The sequence below is a fragment of the Dipodomys spectabilis genome, unplaced genomic scaffold, assembly GCF_019054845.1.
Source record: "Dipodomys spectabilis isolate Male_0828 unplaced genomic scaffold, ASM1905484v1 ptg000299l, whole genome shotgun sequence".
Lineage (NCBI taxonomy): Eukaryota > Metazoa > Chordata > Mammalia > Rodentia > Heteromyidae > Dipodomys > Dipodomys spectabilis.
Window position 1 is genome coordinate 2,731,865 of NW_024870976.1, and position 19,997 is coordinate 2,751,861.

General features: G+C 47.0%; 1 protein-coding gene across 1 annotated transcript in view; it reads left to right on the forward strand.

Annotated features, from left to right (window-relative positions):
* Ssu72 (SSU72 homolog, RNA polymerase II CTD phosphatase) overlaps positions 1–19,997 on the forward strand; it is a 33,826-nt gene that overhangs the window by 5,336 nt on the left and 8,493 nt on the right. Inside the window, exon 2 of the mRNA XM_042701954.1 lies at positions 9,464–9,607. Coding sequence (XP_042557888.1) covers positions 9,464–9,607 — 144 coding nt within the window. The remainder of the gene's footprint in view (positions 1–9,463; positions 9,608–19,997) is intronic.

Here is a 19,997-nt window from a genome sequence, read left to right on the forward strand (position 1 = left end):
TTGTAGAGCTTTTGCTATTTGGAGGTTGTGTTCCTTGTTAAAATAAGTTAATGTTAATGGCAATATTTTCTGGCCTAGAGATGTGGTTCAAGTGTTAGAGCACTTCTAGCCTAGCAAGCCTGAACCTCTTGAGTTCGAACTCCAGTACGTCACCCACCACTCAAGAAAGATGTGGCTGGGTGCTGGTGGCTCATGCCTGCAATCCTAGCTACACAGGAGGCTGAGATCTGAGGATCACGGTTCAAAGCCAGCTCCAAAGCCAGCCTGGGCAGGAAAGTCGGTGAGATTCTTATCTCCAATAAACCACTAGAAAACCAGAAGTGGTGCTATGGCTCAAGTGGTAGAGTGCTTGCTTTGAGCTAAAGAGCACAGAGACAGTGCCCAAGCCCTGAGTTCAAGCCCCACGACCGACCAGAAAAAAAAAAGATGTGCTGGATGCTAGTGGCACATGGCTATAATCTTAGCCACTTTGGAAGCTAAGATCTGAAGATGGAGATAAAGGTTTGAAGCCAGCTCTGGAAGACAAATCCAACACCTTAATCTCCAATTAACTAGCAAAAACTGGAAGTAAGACAGCATTGGTAGCTCATGCCTGTAATTCTCGCTACTCAGGAGGCTGAGATCTGAGGATCTCGGTTCAAAGACAGCCTGGCAAGCAAGTCCGTGAGACTCATCTCCAGTTAGCCACCAGAAAAACTGGAAGTGGCGCTGTGGCTCAAGTTGGTAGAGTGCTTAACTTGAGCTGAAGAACTGAGGGATAGCGTCCAGGCCCAGAGTTCAAGTGCCAGCCATAGTTCTAAAGAGACCAAAAAGCCAAGTTTAAGCCCCAGCACTGGCACCAAGGAGAGAGAAAATAATTCCTTTTGAAAAGTCTCACTAGAAAATTAGTAGGGGGGCTGGGAATGTGGCTTAGTGGTAGAGTGCTTGACTAGCATGCATGAAGCCCTGGGTTCAATTCCTCAGTACCACATAAACAAAAAAAAGCCAGAAGTGATGCTGTGGCTCAAGTGGTAGAGTGTTAGCCTTGAGCGAAAGAAACTCAAGGACAATGTCTAGGCCCAGAATTCAAGCCCCAGGACTGGCCAAAAAGAACAACCACTATGGGGTACATCCTTCGGGTACATCCTTCTGGCTGTCTTTGTGTATATGTGCTAGTTCTGAGGTTTGAACTCAGGGCCTTGTACCCTTGCGTAGCTGGTTCTCTCAGTGCTAATGCTTTACCACGTGAGCCAATCTGTACTCTTTCTCTATGTTATTATTTTTTTGGTTGGTCCTGCGGCTTGAACTCTGGGCTTGAGCGCTGTCCCTCAGCTCTTCAGCTCAAGCCAAGCACTCTACCGCGTAAGCCACAGCACCACTTCTGGTTTTCGAGTGGTTTATTGGAGATAAGAGTCTCCCGGACTTTCCTGCCCGGGCTGGCTTTGGGGCTGGCTTTGAACCGTGATCCTCAGATCTCAGCCTCCTCTGTAGCTAGGATTACAACTGTGAGCCATCAGCGCCCAGCTTTATTATTTTTTTTATTTTATTATTTTGTTGTAAAGATTCTGTACAGAGGGGTTACATGAGTAAGGTAATGAGTACATTTCTTGACCAACATTGTTACCCACTCCATTTTTCTCCCACTAGACCTTCCCTCCTTATTTACCTAATCTGTGTGTATAGGTATTACATCTATATAAATGTATATATGTATATAGTTACATGTATATTTTGTGTGTGTTTGTGTAGGCTGGCCTCATGACAGGTCTTCTGGATGGTTTGCTTTGTACACATATGGGGAAATAAAATACTTAGTGATACTACAAACATTGCAACATTGGAATCCAGGAGTTGATGGCTCAACTCCTGTAATCCTAGCTACTCAGAAGATTGAGGACTGGAATTGCAGTTCAAACAGCCAAGGGGCTGGGAAGGTGGCTCCTTAGCACTGTGGCACTGTGGCTCAAGTGGTAGAGCGCTAGCCTTGAGCTGAAGAGCTGAGGGACAGTGCCAAGGCCCAGAGTTCAAGCCCCATGACTGACCAAAAAAAAAACAGCCAGGGAGGAAATTCTGTGAGACTCTTACTTCCAGCCAGAAGTAGAGCTGTGGCTGGAGTGGTAGAGTGTTAGCCTTGAGCAAAAAGCAGCTCAGTGACAGTATTCGGGCCCTGAGTTCAAGCCCCAAGACAAGCTAGCTTGGGGCTGGGAAGGTGGCTCAGTGGTAGAGTGCTTGTCTTGCATGCATGAGGCCCTGGGTTCGATTCCTCAGCACCACATAAGCAAAAAGAAAAAAGCCGGAAGTGGTGCTGTGGCTCAAGTGTTAGAGTGCTAGCCTTGAGCTGAAGAGCTGAGGGACAGCACCCAGGCCCAGAGTTCAGGCCCCACGACCAGACCCCGCCCCCCCCCCCCAAAAAAAAAGAGACTAGCTAGCTTAATTAATTAATTAAATGTTTCTACAGTTTGGTTTTAGTATTCATTTTGATACATTGAATGTGAATACATTTATTGACTGATGAGGTGGCTACAAAATTATTTTGTAGTAATATACAGGAATCCCATGAAGCTATTAATTTTCTTACCAGTCTCCCATTAGCAGACATTAGCAGACTTGGTGGCTTTTTTTATTCAGTATCCTTTTTTTTTTTTTTGTCAGTTGTGGGGCTTGAACTTGGCTTGGGCACTGTCCTTGTGCTCTTCAGCTCAAGGTGAGTGCTCTACCACTTGAGCCACAGCACCACTTCTGGTTTTCTAGCGGGTTTATTGGAGATAAGAGTCTCACGAACTTTCCTGCCCGGGCTGGCTTTGAACCGTGATCCTCAGATCTCAGCCTCCTGAGTAGCTAGGATTACAGGCGTGAGCCACCAGCACCTGGCTTCTTCAGTATCGGGGCTGGGAAGGTGGCTCAGTGGTAGAGTGCTTGCCTTGCATGCATGAGGCCCTGGGTTCGATTCCTCAGCACCACATCAGCAAAAAGAAAAAAGCCGGAAGTGGCGCCTTGGCTCAAGGGGTAGAGCGCTAGCCTTGAGCTGAAGAGCTAATGGACAGCACCCAGGACACCTCCTCCCCCCCCAAAAAAAAGAAACTGGACTTCAGTATCCTTTTATCATGTATATATCTGCATAGGGTCACTATCTTGTGTTGTTGTTGGTAGTGGGGCTTGAACTCTGGATCTGGGCATTGTCCTAAGCTCTTTAGCATAAGGTGAGCACTTTACCACTTGAGCCACAGCCCCACTTGTGGTTTTCTGGTTGGTTAATTGGAGATGTCTCACAGAGGCTGTGAAGGTGGCTCAGTGGTAGAGTGCTTACCTTGCATGCATGAGGCCCTGGGTTCGATTCCTCAGCATCACATAAGCAGAAAAAGCTGGAAGTAGTGCTCTGGCTCATCTGGTAGAGTGCTAGTCTTGAGCTGAAGAGCTGAGGGACAGCGCCCAAGCCCATACTTCAGGCCCATAATCGGAGGGGAAAAAAAAATCTCATGGACTTTCCTTCCTGGCCGGGTTTGAACTGGGATCCTCAGATTATAGGTGTCAGCTACTGGTGCCTGGCAGGGTCACTGTCTTGAGTCACATGTTAGGCATGTTTAACATCATTTTTCCAGAGTGCTTTTCAGAAAATACTCCCTCCCCCCCCCCCCCCCTTTTCCAGTCCTGGGGTTTGAACTTGGGAACTGGGCACTGTCCCTGAGCTTCTTTTGCTCAAGGTTAACAGTTGACTACTTGAGCAACAATGCCACATCCGGCTTTTTCTGTTTATGTGGTACTGAGGAATCCAACCCAGGTCTTCATGCGTACTCAGCAAGCACTCTACCACTGAGCCACATTCCCAGCCCCAGAAAAAGTACATATTTAAAGAATTCCTATTTTCATCCTGAATATTTAACTTTTCACATTGTCTGGACAAAAAAGTCTTACCTTTGGTTTAATTTCAAAGTTACTTTTAGTTGTACTGTGTAATTCATGTGTTTATGTGTATATTACCACCTACTTGAGAGACTACACTCTGTACGTGAGACTCTTCTGTCCAGTAAACCCCTAGAAAACTGGAAGTGGCACTGTGGCTCAAGCAGTAGAGCTCTAGCTTTGAGCAAAAAGCCTCAGGGATAGTGCCAGTGCTTGAGTTGAAGCCCCAGAACTGGCACCAAAAAAATGCAGTGCCAATAACAGTAGATGAAGATCTTGTACCTGAATATGCCAGGCTTTGAAGCAGAGCTGTTGGTGTAGATGTGTGTGGATCAGGTGGGTTTCTCTGATGTTTTGATAAGAGATAGTCACTTGCTAGTCGTTGCAGACTTGGGATGAACTGTGAACTGTGTGTTCATGTGCCTCTTGGTGCCTGCAAGGATGTTGCTGTGACATCCCTTTTAATACTCTGGGCCTTTCTCTTCAGACGCCTCTTTTTTTGGGGGGGGGGGGGGGTCTGGTCGTGGGGCCTGAACTCTGGGCCTGGGCGCTATCCCTCAGCTCTTCAGCTCAAGGCTAGCGCTCTACCACTTGAGCCACAGCGCCACTTCCGGCTTTTTTCTTTTTGCTTATGTGGTGCTGAGGAATCGAACCCAGGGCCTCAGGCATGCAAGGCAAGCGCTCTACCACTGAGCCACCTTCCCAGCCCTTCAGATGCCTCTTTCATTTTACTTAGGCACTACTATCTTGCTAAGCCACAGGGAATTTTTGTTTTTGTTTTTTAGGGCAGAGAAAGATTTATTAAAGGCAGCAAAACAAAAACCAAAAAACCTCCTTTGCTTGAAGGAGACAGGTTTGTTTTTTGTTTTTTTTTGGGGGGGTCTGGTCGTGGGGCCTGAACTCAGGGCCTGGGCGCTGCCCCTCAGCTCTTCAGCTCAAGGCTAGCGCTCTACCACTTTGAGCCACAGCGCAACTTCCGGCTTTTTTCTTTTTGCTTATGTAGTGCTGAGGAATTGAGCCCAGGGCCTCATGCATGCAAGGCAAGCGCTCTGCCACTGAGCCACCTTCCTAGCCCATTTTTAAAAAAATTTTTATTTGGACATGGGGCTCGAACTTGGCCTGGGCGCTGTCCCTGAGCTCTTCAGCTCAAGGCAAGCACTCTACCACTTGAGCCACAGCACCACTTCCAGTTTTCTGGTGGGTTTATTAAAGGAGATTAGAGTTCCTGGGCTTTCCGTGCTCAGGCTGGTTTTGAATTGTGATCCTCAGCCTCCTGAGTAGCTAGGATTACTGGTGTGAACCACCACCCAGCTGATGAGGCAGATTTTTATCTTGTCCTCTCCATCCTTAATCCAGGTACCCAGTACAGCCAGTGCTGGAGCTCCATGATTTACATTGGTGGGCTGCTTCCTGTTCATGGAGGCTTAGCCTTGGAAGTGTATGACAGGCAAGTGACCTGACCCAAACTCTGGGCACCCTCAGGTCTGGTTCCCAGTGGCCAGGGCAGGTTCACAGCAGACCAGCGGTGTGTAGGTCTGGACACATGTCCTTGGTCATAGCCCTTTCATGTGCTTGACCAAATGCTTGGCTTAACGTAGGCATGGATTTTGCACAGCTGGACACCCAAATGAGAAAGGCTGCCTCTGCAGAACCAGGGTTTGTTTCAGTAATTTAGTAATAACCACTTCATTTTCTCAGTAATGCACATTTTCACATTTTGGTCATACAAGATTCACTTAAAACAGTAGTGTGTGTGTGTGTGTGTCTGTGTGTCTGTCTGTCTGTCTGTCTGTCTCAATGGAGTCTCAGGAGACCAGCCACCTCAGCTACCTCAGTTTTATAGCAGTGAGATCGGCTTTATTGACTTTGGTCCTTTGCAGGTGTCAGACATAGTAGGTTCATGCAGCATGAGGGATTTCTCTTGGCTGCTTCATGACTTCAGTTACAGGCTTTGGAACCCAGGGTCTGTTAGTCAATTGTTCTACCTCTGAGCTATATCCTTACCCCTTTTCTTATTTTAAGACAAATTCTTGTTGAGTTGCCTAGCTAGCTTTGAGCTTGGGATCCTCCTGCATCACTCTCTGGTTAGTTAGGCTTATTTTATGTGCTGTAGACACTTGGGTTATTGGCTCTGTATGTGTGGTTGTGTGTACATCCTGGGGATTGAACTCCTCGGGGGCCTGAGTACTGTCCCTGTGCTTTTGTGTTCAATATAGTACTCTTACCATTTGAGCAGATTCACTTCCAACTTTTTAGTGATGAATTGGGGATAAGAGTCTCATGGACTTTTCTGCCCAGGCTGGCTTTGAACTGTGATCCTCAGATCTCAACCCCCCAGAGTAGCTAGGATTCCAGGTGTGAGCCACTCCAGCTCACTTGTTGGCTTTTGCAGCACTCTGAATGGCTACAGAGACTGACCAACCACATGTTTACCAGCAATGAATAGTCTTAATCACCCTACCCCTGACAAAAAGCTCTTTCTTTACCACTTGCCAGATGTGTTTTGTTCCTGTTTGTTGTATACCATCTGTGATGCTGCAGGGAGAGGGAGGAGCCCAAAGCAGGCCTTTGACCTTTATTCTTCCAAAGATTCACTTAGTGGCTCAGGTTGGCCTAGAACTCATGTGATTATCTTTCCTTAGCATAGGGAGTGCTAGGATGACAGTTTTGCATGCCACTCTTGGTTTGAGTTTTTTTGTTTTTGCTTTGTGTGTGAGAGAAAGCATGCACGCGCACGCATACACGCACATACAAGCGAGAGCAAGTCCTGACACTTGCACTAAGGGCCTGGGCACTGTCCCTTTTTTGCTCAGGACTAGTGCTCTCCCACTTAAACCACAGCTCCATTTCTGGCCTTTTGTTGGTTAATTGGACATAAGCGTATCATGAGGGGTTGAGAAGGTGGCTCAGTGGTAGAGCGATTACTTTGCATGCATGAGGGCCTGGGTTTGATTCCTCAGCACCACATAAGCAAAAAGAAAAAAGCCGGAAGTGGCGCTGTGGCTCAAGTGGTAGAGCGCTAGCCTTGAGCTGAAGAGCTGAGGGACAGTGCCCAGGCCCAGAGTTCAGGCCCTACGACCGGAGCCTCCCCCCCCCCCCAAAAAAAAAAAAAAAGTCTCATGAGCTTTACTGCCCAGGCTGGCTTTGAATCGAAATCCTCAGATCTTAGCTTCCTGAGTAGCTAGAATTACAGGCATGAGCCAGTGGCACCCAGCTTTGTTTTTGCAGCAACGAGGGTTTAAATTTAGAGCTTTGCACTTACCAGGTAAGAACTCTACTATTTGAGCCATACTCCAAGTCCTTTTTCCTTTGTAATTTTTCAACTAGGATCTTTTTGCTCAAGCTGACATAGACTGTAATTTTTTTGTTTTCCCCTAGTCATGGAGCTTGAATTTGGTTTGGCTAGACACTGTCCCTCAGCTCTTTAGATCAAGGCTAGAGTATTACTACTTGAGCCACAGCACTACTTCGAGTTTTCTGGCAATTAGATGGAGATGAGAGTCTCACAAAACTTTTCTGCCTGGGCTGGCTTTGAACCTCAATTCTCAGATCTCGGCCTCCTGAGTAGCTAGGATGACAGGCCTGAGCCACTGGTGCACAGCTTGAACTGTGATTCTTACATTTTTGCTTCCTAAGCACCGGGGTGCTAGGTGCCTGCCATTGCACTCAGCTTTTTATTGGTTGAGATGAGGTTTCACAAAGTTTTGTCTGAGCTAGCCTTTAATCCGAGTCTGTCTTATCTCCTCCACCCATGTACTTGTTGAGTTTTGAAAATGTGGTAGGTGAGGGAACAGTATTTGTGTGTTCTTTTTCTCATTTTAGTGAAATAGAACTGCTTTATTTGCATAACTTTTTTTTTTTTTTTTTTGTCTTGTCAGTTGTAGGGCCTGAACTCTGGGCCTAGGCACTGTCCCTTAGCTCTTCAGCTCACAGCTAGTGCTCTACCACTGGAGCCACAGTGCCACTTCTGGCTTTTTCTGATTATGTGGTGCTGAAGAATCAAACCCAGGGCCTCATGCATGCAAGACAAGCGCTCTACCACTGACCACCTTCCCAGTCCCACATAACTCATGTTTGAGCTTTATGTTCATGCCTTTGTCCCTTCTGTGGGATTATTAGTCACATTACTATTGTACTGGCTCTTCCTGATATTTGAATGAGGCATGGAGGAAACTTTGCATATCAGGATGATAAGCAACTTATTTTCAGTAGCACCCCTCTCAAGTTGTGACAGACAAAAAATGTTTCCAGAGATTGCTAAATATCCTGAGTTTAAATAAGAAATAAAGACTTAACCAGGCACTGTTGGCTCACCTCTGTAATCCTAGCTACTCAGGAGGCTGAAATCTGAGGATCATGGTTCAAAGCCAGCCTGGGCAAGGAAGTCGGTAAGACTCTAATCTCCAATAAACCACCAGGAAACTGGAAGTGGTGCTGTGGCTCATGTGGTAGAGTGCTCGCCTTGAGCTGAAGAGCTCAGAGCCAGTGCCCAGGCCAAGGTCAAGCCCCATGTCCAAATAAAAAATTTAAAAAAAATGGGCTGGGAAGGTGGCTCAGTGGTAGAGCGCTTGCCTTGCATGCATAAGGCCCTGGGTTCAATTCCTCAGCACCACATAAGCAAAAAAAGAAAAAAGCCGGAAGTGGTGCTGTGGTTCAAGTGGTAGAGTACTAGCTGAAGAGCTGAGGGACATCACCCAGGCCCAGAGTTCAGGCCCCACGACCGGACCCCCCCCAAAAAAAAATTAAAAAAAAATTAATATATCCTTGAAGAATTGAATGACAGGACAGGCTGTGATAGAGGGCCAGTACCAGCAAGAGGGAGCATAGCAATGGAGAAGACAAATGAGGATGAATATGGTTGAAGTGCTTTATTATTTAATAATTTATTCAAGCCAGCGTGGGAGGCTCATGCCTGTAATCCTAATGACTCAAGAAGCTGTCATCTGAGGATCACAGTTTAAAGCCAGCACCAGCAAGAAAGTCCATGAGACTCTTATCTCCAATTAGCCACCAGGAAACTGGAAGTGGTGCTGTGGCTCAAGTTGTAGAGCGCTCACCTTGAGTTTAGTTCAGGGACAGCGCCCAGGCCCAGAGTTCAAGCCCCATGACCCACCAGGAAAAAAAAAAAATTATTCAGTGCTGGTACTGGGACTTGACCTCAGAACTTGGGCATTTTCCTTTGGCATTTCTCACTCAAGGGTAGTGTTCCATTACTTGAGTCAGAGTTCACTTCTGGTTTTTTGTTTTTGTTTTTGTTTTTTGTTTTTGAGGGAGGGGGTGGTTAATTGGAGATAAGCATTGGCTTCAAACTGTGATTCTTAGATCTCAGCCTCTTGAGTAGCTAGGATTACAGGGCTTAAACCACTAGTGCCCAGCCTGAACAAAGTACTTTATGTGCATGCATGGAAATAGAACAATGAAACTTGCTAAAATCGTTTGCATCAAGAACAAGAGATGGCTCAAGTGATAGAGCACTTGCTTAGGAAGACCCTGAGTTCAAAACTTAGTATTGACAAAAAAGTGAGGTTTTATCAGTCTATTACCATTTCTCCAACGATGATGATGTCTCTTTTGTGTCTTCCAGCAAGCGAGGATTCAGCGTACGATCCTTTGGCACAGGAACTCACGTGAAGCTCCCAGGACCAGCACCAGACAAGCCCAATGTCTATGATTTCAAAACCACATATGACCAGATGTACAATGATCTTCTCAGGAAAGACAAAGAACTGTATCCGTGGCTCCCCTAAAGAACCGCAGGGTAGTCTTCTGGCAGGTGTGGTTTATGAGGGTGGTCGCTCTTGACTCCACCTTTCAGGGAGGCTTTCTGGGTGAAGAGGATGCAGCAGGTGTGGTATGCTGCCAACATCGCTTTGGGCTGGATCCCTCACTGATGGCAGTGGTCATCTGAGAGCGTGCTTGTAGAAAAAAAGTGAAAACCACCTTGACATGGTCAGGCAGAAGGGAAAGCTATGCCTTACTAAGCAGAGCTTGGCAGGGATTAGCAGACACACTGCAGGATGACCCTGCTCCTTTCCCTGTAGAGAGTTTAATGTTTGCATTCACTGACACACATCTCTGGCTCAAGCCTGATGAAAACCCTACTTGCAGCCCAGTGCCGGTGGCTCACGCCTGTAATCCTGGCTACGTAGGAGGCTGAGATCTGAGGATCCTGGTTCAAAGCCAGCCCGGGCAAGAAAGTCCATGAGACTCTTATCTCCAATAAACCACCAGGAAACCGGAAGTGGCGCTGTAGCTCATGTAGTAGAGTGCTAGCCTTGAGCTGAAGAGCTGAGGGACAACGCCCAAGCCCAGAGTTCAAGCCCCACAACCGACAAAAAAAAGAAAACCCTACTTACTAAAAGAAAGCATGGCTGAAACAATCTCAGAGAATTTCATTGCAGGAGAAGATATCACAATCTCCATCTGCTACCTCAGACTCATGTGAAAAGAAAGGTATTTTTAAAATAGGTTTGATATCGGCTAGGAAGGTGGCTCAGTGGTAGAGTGCTTACCTTGCATGCATGAGGCCCTGGGTTTGATTCCTCAGCACCACATAAATGGAAAAGCTGGAAGTGGTGCTGTGGCTCAAGTGGTAGAGCACTAGCCTTGAGCTGAAGAGCTCAAAGATAGCGCCAGGCCCAGAGTTCAAGCCCCACAACCAACCAAAAAAAAAAAAAAAAATTGGTTTGATAAATATGGTGCCAATGTGTGTGACAGTTAAGCTAATCACTACCCTGGGTTCTTGACCAAGGTATTTCATAATCACCCCATACTGTTTTAAAATTCCCCAGGGATGCAATGCCAGATGAATGTGTGTTCTGTGTGAACTTGAGGCTGTGGGCTCAATCCCTAGCACTACAAAAACCTTCACACCACTTTTTAAAAAAAACCAATGGATTCAGGCTGGTTATGGGGCTTAGTGGTCCAGTGGTACAGTGGTTGCCTATCAGAATTCCACATACAGGAAAAACTGGAAGTGGTGCTGTGGCTTAAGTGGTAGAGTGCTAGTCTTGAGCTCAGGGATATTGCCCAGGTCCTGAGTATAAGCCCCAGGACTGGCAAAAAAAAAAAAAAAAAAAAAGATGCTTTGTAATTGTTAAAATGTAGCCTAAGTATATATTCAAAGCAATTGAACATGAAAATCAACATATCCGCCGGGCGCTGGTGGCTCACGCCTGTAATCCTAGCTACTCAGGAGGCTGAGATCTGAGGATTGCTGTTCAAAGCCAGCCCGGGCAGGAGAGACCGTGAGACTCCTATCTCCAATAAACCACCAGAAAACTGGAAGTCACGCTGTAGCTCAAGTGGTAGAGCGCTTGCCTTGAGCTGAAGAGCTGAGGGACAGCGCCCAGGCCCAGAGTTCAAGCCCCACGACCGACAAAAAAAAAAAAAAAAACTAAAAAAAAAAAGAAAATCAACATATCCTCTCCCTCCCCCCCACCCCCCTTTATACACACAGGGGACTGTACTTAGAGTCTTGTGCCTAAAACACTATCACTTAAGCTACTCCTCTAGCACTTGTGTTCTGTGGATGAGCCTTACTAATTGCCCAGGCTGGCCACCAACTCACTTCTGTTTCCAAATTTGCTAGTATTACAGATGTTTAGTATTAAATCTGGCTAGCAAAAACTACTTTTTTCCCCCCAATGCTTGGGATTGAACCCAGGGCTTCACACTGCTAAGCTCTACCATTCATGCACTCTACCAGTTAGCTACTTCATCAGCTTTGGAAGACTCCTTCACATTGACACTTGTAATTTTTAATAATCTAAGTTTTTTTCCTCCCTTCTCTGTCTTAAAGTTTGAATTTGATCTCAGGGCCTTGGTGCTGTCCCTACACTTTTGTGCTCAAGGCTAAAGCTCTACCACTTGTGCCACGGCTCCACTTCCGGCTTTTTGGTGGTTAATTGAAGATTAGAATCTCACTTTCTACCTGAGCTGACTTACTACTGCAATCCCTCCTGAGGATTACAGGCATGAGCCACCAGTACCCAGCTAAGACAAATGTAGTGCTGCACACTGTAGTTCTAGCACCTAGGGAGACTGAGGATTGTATATATCCAGGGGTTCAAGGCCAAGCCTGATTAATATGAAAAAAGAAATAACAAAGCTCTGCTCTGTGGCCTATACTTGTAATCTTAGCTGAGATCAGCTTGACCAGCTTGGATAGATTGAGCTGTTGGTGGCTCATCTCTGTAATCCCAGCAACTCAGGAGGCCAAGATCTGAGGATTACTGCTCAAAGCCATCCTGGGCAGGAAGGTTTGTGAGACTATTTCCAGTTAACCACCAAAACCTGGAAGTGGAGTTGTATTTCAGTGGAAGAGCACTAGCCTTGAGTTGAAATGAAAGCTGGGCTCAGTGGCACATGTCAGCTATGCAGGAAGCAAATAGAAGGATCCCTATTGAAAAATAATGTAAACAATAAAAGCATGTGGACATAATTCATTTGGTAGAGGGCCTGCCTAGCAAGTGCAAGGCTCTGAATTCAGACTCTAGCATTGTAGGCTCAAAAGAAAGAAGAATCCTAGCTACTCAGGAGGCTGAGATCTGAGGGTTGCAGTTTGATGCCTGCCAAAGCAGAAAAGTCCAGCGAAAAACAGTAAGTACATCTTTTTGTAGTAGTAGTAGAGAGCCAACCTTGAGGGGAAAAAAGACAAGGATCAGCACTCAGAAGATGAAAGGCAATTATATACTGGAAGTGTTTGTATATTTACATAGACTAGGGAGGGCCACAGGCTTTTCTAGCAAAATGTAAATCCTGGGGGTTCTAGATTGTACCCTCCTGTCCCTGCTGCATTTGTTGAGAGGCTGTCACTGGGACAGGACAGAAATGTGGGTCGTTGCTGGAATAGCACAGTCTGGCCTCTAGACATACTGGGAGTGTGGGGCACTGTCAGGTGCATGGTGTCCTGGGAATTGTAGCAGCACCCTCCCAGAGTCTTAAGAGCTCTCTGCTATGCCCTACTCAGAAGGCCTGAGGCCTGCAGTTGGCAGTCTGTGACGAGTTGTCAGCTGAGCTATGCCTTTGTCAGGCACAGTGGAGTATACTTTGCTCATATCCTTTACTCAGGAAGATGACTAGCTAGTGTCTTAGAATGGTTCTTCCTTTAAGTTCTCTAATGGAGTGTTCTGCTCCTTCCTGTGCTTTGTTGCTCTCCCTTAGCCTCACAGGAAAGCAGAACCACCAAATTGTTCTGACAACTCCAGTTTGGAGCTGGGTACTTCTCTTAGTCCCAAGTTGAGGGTTTCATTATGTAATTTTTTTTTTTTTTTGGTCCGGTCGAGGGGCCTGAACTCTGGGCCTGGGCGCTGTCCCTCAGCTCTTCAGCTCAAGGCTAGTGCTCTACCACTTGAGCCACAGCGCCACTTCCAGCTTTTTTCTTTTTGCTTTTGTGGTGCTAAGGAATTGAACCCAGGGCCTCAGGCATACAAAGCAAGCACTTTACCACTGAGCCACCTTCCCAGCCCTTATTATGTAATATTAAAGCCTGTGTACTGTTAAGTTTTCCTCTGCTTTTGAAGATTATTTAGTTAGCACCATCCTAGTTTTAAGCTCTGGTTACTCCATGAGAAATAAAAAGAGTAATGTAAATGTTCACATTCTCTTATTCTAAATTAAGCTCTATATATCAGATTGTCACAGGGCACCATTTTGTATGTGCTGTGTGTGCCCATCCTGGGGCTTGATGTAAGGCCTGGGTACTATACCTGACCTTTTTTTTGCTCAAGGCTAGCACTCTACCATTTGACCCCAGTTCAACTTCCTGCTACTTGGTTGCTAATTGGAGATAAAAGTCTCACAAACTTTCCTGCTTGCTTCCAGCCTTTGAACCTCAGATCTCAGCCTCCTAAGTAGGATTATAGGCTTGAGCCAATGACACCCAGGTACGCTACACTTTCCACATTTGTTTCTTTTCTTGGTCAGTTGTGGAGCTTGAACTCTGGGCCTGAGTGCTGTCCCTCAGCTCTTCAGCTCAAAGTTAGCGCTCTACCACTTGAACCATAGGGCCACTGACAGTTTTCTGAATGGTTCATAGGAGATAAGACTCTCACAGACTTTTCCTGCCCAGGCTGGCTTTGAACTGTGATCCTCAGATTTCAGTTTCCTGAATAGTTAGGATTACAGGCGTGAGCCACTGGCGCCTGGCCCTTAACACGTTTTATAAGAACTGACTCTAGCTTCAGCTCAGGAAGCTTTGAAACAAGTTGGGAATTTTTTCTTCTACCAAGTGCATTGCATATTTATAACATTCACAGTCTGTACAGAATTACCAAGAGAAGCAGATGGCTGCAGGCAGTAAGAAGCCTGTGTCTGTCTTACTGTAACCAAGCAAAAGTTTGAGGGTGAGTTCAATCCCCTGTACCCAAAACAAAAACTTTTGAGACTTTTTATGTGTGTGCCAGTCCTGGGGCTTGAACTCCATCCAGGCCAGGGCTGTATTGCCTAGGTTTTTTTTTTTTTGTTTTTTTTTTTTCATTTTTTGGGTCCGGTTGTGGGGCTTGAACTCTGGGCCTGGGCGCTGTCCCTCAGCTCTTCAGCTCAAGGCTAGCGCTCTACCACTTGAACCACAGCACCACTTCCGGCTTTTTTCTTTTTGCTTATGTGGTGCTGAGGAATCGAACCCAGGGCCTCATGCATGCAAGGCAAGCGCTCTACCACTGAGCCACCTTCCCAGCCCCTTGCCAAGGTTTTTCACTCAAGGCTAGTGCTCTACCACTTGAGTCACAGCTGTACTTCCTGGTGTTTTGGGTAGTCTACTGCACAGACTCTCCTGCCCAGGCTGGCTTTGAATTGTGATCCTCAGGTCTTATCCTCCTGAGTAGCTAGGATTTCAGCCAGGGAGCCACCAGCATCCAGCTATTTTGCTTATTAGCTTTTTCACTCAAGGCTTACACTCTTACCCATTGAGCCAGACCTCCAAAATCTTGAGAATAACATTACAGAATTGGATAGAACCCAGAAGTATAAAATGGTATTCTGTGAAGTGATCACTTTTCCAAGGGAGGAGATGATGTGATTGTGTATGTATGTACCCATGCACAACAGTGCTGTCAGTTGAAAGCTAAACCTATAGCCAGGCGCCGGTGACTCAGCCTGTAATCCTACCTATTCAGGAGGCTGAGATCTGAGGATCACAGTTCAGTGCCACCTTAGGCAGGAAACTCCATGAGACTCTTATCTCCAGTAAACCACTGGAAAACTGGAAGTGGTGCTGTGGCTCAAGCGGTAGAGCACTCTTCTTGAGCTGAAGAGCATACAAACAGCGCCCAAACCCAGAGTTCAAGCCCCATGACCTACAAAAAACAAAACAAAAGCTAACCTACAGCCTAGCCACATGGGACGGGTTGTTTCCCGCTGGGGCTGGAAGAGACAGCTTGCACAGCATATCCAGAGGGAATTAAGCCACATGTTTAGGTCCTAACTCAAAGTACTGCTTCAACTGAATGCCTATCACTTCTGCACTGTTGGGAACACTGACCCATTGTAAGTCAGGAACTATTTCTTAAATAATTGGCTATAAATAGGCATTGGGTTTAATTTGTGCTGATCTTAAGGTTTGGACCTGGGCACTGACTCTGAGATTTTTTGGGGGGGGGGGGGGTGGGAGGAGTCGGGGTTTGAACTCTGGGCCTGGGCACTGTCCCTCAGCTCTTTAGATCAAGGCTAGCACTTTTACCACTTGAGCCACAGCTCTATTTCCAGGTGTGTTTTTTTGTGGTGGTGGTGGTTTTTTGTTTATTAGAGATAAGAGTTTCACAGATTTTCTTAGGCTGGCTTCCACCATCCATCTTTAGATCTCAGCTTCCTGAGTAACTAGGATTCTGTGTGTGGGCCACTGGTGGCTGGCTGGTTTGATTTCCTGAAGCAGAAGTGGGGCAGGATTGAGTGTCCGCTTGCTGTTCGTGTTACACTCTTGCCTTTGGGAATTTCTGAGGCTGTATTTGCAACACTGGGATAAAAACCTTGTTGAAGTAAAACTAAACTGTTGTTTTCTTTTTTTTTTTTTTTTTTTTTCCGTCGTGTGGCTTGAACTCTGGGCCTGGGCGCTGTCCTTGTGCTTTCAGCTCAAGGCGAGCGCTCTACCGCTTGAGTCACAGCACCACTTCCGGTTTTCTAGCCGTTTATTGGAGATAAGAGTCTCACGAACTTTCCTGCCCGGGCTGGCTTTGAACCGATCCTCAGGTCTCAGCCTCCTGAGTAGCTAGGATTACAGGCGTAAGCCACCGGCACCCGGCTTAAACTGCTTGTTTTCTATGCCTTCTGCTGACATACTTAGCCTGGCTGGTTTAGCAGTTTTACCTTTTTTTTTTTTTTTTGGTCAGTCATGGGGCTTGAACTCTGGCCCTGGGCGCTGTCCTTGTACTCTTCAGCTCAAGGTGCGCTCTACTGCTTCAACAACAGCGCCACTTCAGTTTTCTAGTGTTTTATTGGAGATGAAGAGTCTCACGGACTTTCCTGCCCAGGCTGGCTTTGAACCATGATCCTCAGATCTCAGCCTCCTGAGTAGCTAGGATTACAGGCGTGTGCCATTGGTGCTCGGCAAGGGTTGATTACTGTTTTGGGGTTCGAGTGCTCATAGAATTTGAACTTGGGTCCTGGATGCTGTCCCTGAGCTCTAGGCTAGCACTTGAGCCACAGATACCTTTTAATCCTGGTGCTGGTGGCTCATGCCTATAATCCTAGCTACTCAGGAGGCTGAGATCTGAGGATCGCTGTTCAAAGCCAGCTGGGGCAGGAAAGTCCATAAGACTCTCATCTCCAATTAACCAGTCAGAAAAATGGAAGTGGTGCTGTGGCTCAAGTGGTAGAGCACTTGCCTTGAGCTGAAGAGCTCAGGGACAGTGACCAGGTCCAGAGTTCAAGCCCCATGACCAACAAAAATAAAGAAATACCTTCTATGCTGGGAATGCAGCTTTGTGGTAGTGTGCTTACCCAGCATGCCTAAGGACCTGGAGTCCATTCCTCAGTACCACATAAACAAAAAAGCAAAAGAACCGAAGTGGTGCTTAGGCTCAAGTGGTAGATTGCTAACTGGGAACAAAAGAAGCTCAGTGATAATACCCAGGCCCTGAGTTTAAGCCCCAGGACTGGAGGAGTGGGGGAGGGAGAGAGAGAAAGAAGGTGAAGGAGAGAGAGGGAAGGACGGAGGGAGGAAAAGAAAGACTAGTGGAGACACACTTGCAATCCCAGTTTCTGGGGAGGTTGAGGCGGAGGGGTCATCTAGGCCCACAAGTTAGGGCAGCCTGGGCAATCCTTATATCACACATAAAATAGCCTTTCTGGATTCATTGTAGTCTTTTTTTTTGGTCAGTCGTGGGTTTGAACTCTGGGCCTGGGCACTGTCCCTGCACTCTTCAAAGAGCTCAAAGCAAGAGCTCTACCACTTGAGCTACAGCGCCACTTCCGGTTTTCTAGTGGTTTATTGGAGATAAGAGTCTCACGGACTTTCCTGCCCGGCTGGCTTTGAACCGCGATCCTCAGATCTCAGCCTCCTGAGTAGGATTACAGGCATGAGCCACTGGCACCCGGCTTCATTACAGTCTTTAAAAAAAGAATCACAAACCACATAATGCACTGTTTGAAACATGCAGCCCTTGATACTTAGTCATGTGACCACTTCCTTTATTTGTTGCACTACTGGAGATGGAACCAAGACCTTGCACATCTAGGCACACTGCATCAAGCAACACCCTAACTTTACAATAGACTTCCTTCATTTGTTCTTCTTTCTTTTTTTTTCTCTTGGTCGATCGTAGGGGTTGAACTCTGGGCCTACGCGCTATCCCTCAGCTCTTCAGGTCAGGGTAAGCGCTCTACCACTTGAGCCACAGTGTCACTTCTGGCTTTCTGGTGGTTTATTGGAGATAAGAATCTCACGAACTTTCCTGCCCAGGCTGGCTTTGTACCCTGATCCTCAGATTTCAGCCTCCTGACTAGCTAGGATTACAGGCGTGAGACACCAGTGCCCTGCTCCTTTCCTTTTTTCTTTTTTCCCTTTCCTGCCAGGCCTGGGCACTCTCCCTGAGTATTTCTGCTCAAGGCTAGCATTCTACCACTTGAGACACAACTCTACTTCTGGCTTTTCTGGTAATCAGTGACAAGAGCCTCATGGACTTTGCTCAGGCTGCCTTTGAATCAGATCTCAGTCTCCTGAGTGGCTAGGATTACAGGCATGAGCCACTGGTGTGTGTGTGTGTGTTCACGCATGCACGTGTGCGCGTGCACGCTCCTGCTTAATACTAGGGCTTGAACTTGAGACCTAGGCACTGTTTCTAAGATTTTGTGCTTAAGGCTAGTGTTTTACCCCTTGAACCATAGCTCTACTTCTTTTTGGTAGTTAATTGGAGATAAAGTCCCATAGACTTTCCTGCTAGCATTGGCTTTGAACAGTGTTCCAAAGATCTCATCCTCCTTACTAGGTAAGATTACAAGTATGAAGCCTTACGCCTGTAATCCTAGGTACTCGGGAGGCTGAGATCTGAGGATCACGGTTCAAAGCCAGCCCAGACAGGAAAGTCCATGAGACTCTGATCTCCAATAAAACCACTAGAAAGCCAGAAGTGGCACTGTGTTTCAAGAGGTAGAGCACGCTCTTTGAGCTAAAGAGCCCAGGGACAGCGCCCAGGCCCAGAGTTCAAGCCCCACGACCAACAACAACAAAAAGATTACAAGTATGAACTGAGTGCTTTGTGTTGCTCAAGCCTTTCCTTCTACCTTTGAGCTACATTTCCATCTTGTCAACTTTTGGGTGGTTAATTGGCAATGAGTCTCATGGGTCTTTGCTCCCCTGGGTCTCTTTAGACCCTGTCCTCCTGTCTCAGTCTCCTGAGTACCTGGGGTAACTGCCGTGAACCACCAGCACCCCGCTGTTAGTACAGTTTATTGTGTGACCCAGCTTGCTAGCCTTTTGTTTAAAATGGGGCCTAACTAGGTGCCTTGCTGGAGATTGAGCCTCTAGCCTGTCCTCCCCTCCCCAGTGTTAGAATTTAAACTTAGAGATTTGCATTGCTAGGCAGGTTCTCTACTGCTGAGCCACGGGTCCAAACATCTTTTGAGCTGGTTTTTTGATGACTCTGGCTTCCTGCCCAAGAAATCCAAGCCAAGGCCTGAACCACTGCCCTACAGTCTGCCTGTTTCAGGCTGTAGTGTGTGCTATCACACTCATCTCCCTGATTTGGGATCTCTGTGACTTTTCTGCCCAGGCTCACCTGGACCTCTGATTCTCCTGAACTCAGCCTCCACAGGGCTGAAATGACACTGTATGCCACCAGTGCTCTGCTCTGTATTACCTTGCTGATGTGTGTTCTGTATCTTTGGTCACCTCTGGATATTAGATTATGTCTCATCTCTTCATGTGTTCAAGTGAGTCTCATTTATCTTTCAGGGCCTGGGCCAGCCTGTTATTTCCAATCATTGTGTACATTGTTTCATCTTGGGGTAGAAGGCAAAGAGGATTCCTGGAACTGCAGGAGGCCAGAGCGCTATGGCTCCCACCCTGGGGACTGGGTGAACAGAGGAGCTTGGGGGGAGGGGTTCCCTCCATGCCATCTCTTAGCAGGTTAGCTAGGACCAGTGGCATTTTTCTGGAAACTCCCTTTATGTAGAGCCTTATCAATTCTTGCTTCAGGCCATGCTCATTTTCCTCTTGTTTTTATTTGGTGGGGACAAAAAGCTGTGTCCTGAGTCCCGTCTGGATCCAGGAAGCACTTTTCCAGTGTCAAGGCAGTGGCTGGAATCTGCGGCCCCCGCACCCCCCCCCCCCCCCCGCATCCACCCGTGCCTGCTCAGCCCCTGACACATCAGCACTCATTTCTCATCTTGTTTTCTCTCTTTTGTGTGTGTGTCGGAGGTGGGGAGTGGGGGTTGGGGGTGTCATGGGGCTTGAACTCTGGGCCTGGGCACTGTCCCTCAGCAATTCAGCTCAAGGCTGGTGCTCTACCCCTTGAACCACAATGCCACTTCCAGTTTTCTGGTGGTTTATTGGAGATGACTCTCATGCACTTTCCCGCCTGGGCTGGCTTTGAACTGCGCTCTTCAGATCTCAGCCTCCTGAGTAGCTAGATGTACAGGCGTGAGCCACTGGTGCCCAGCTGTGTGTGTGTGTGTGTGTGTGC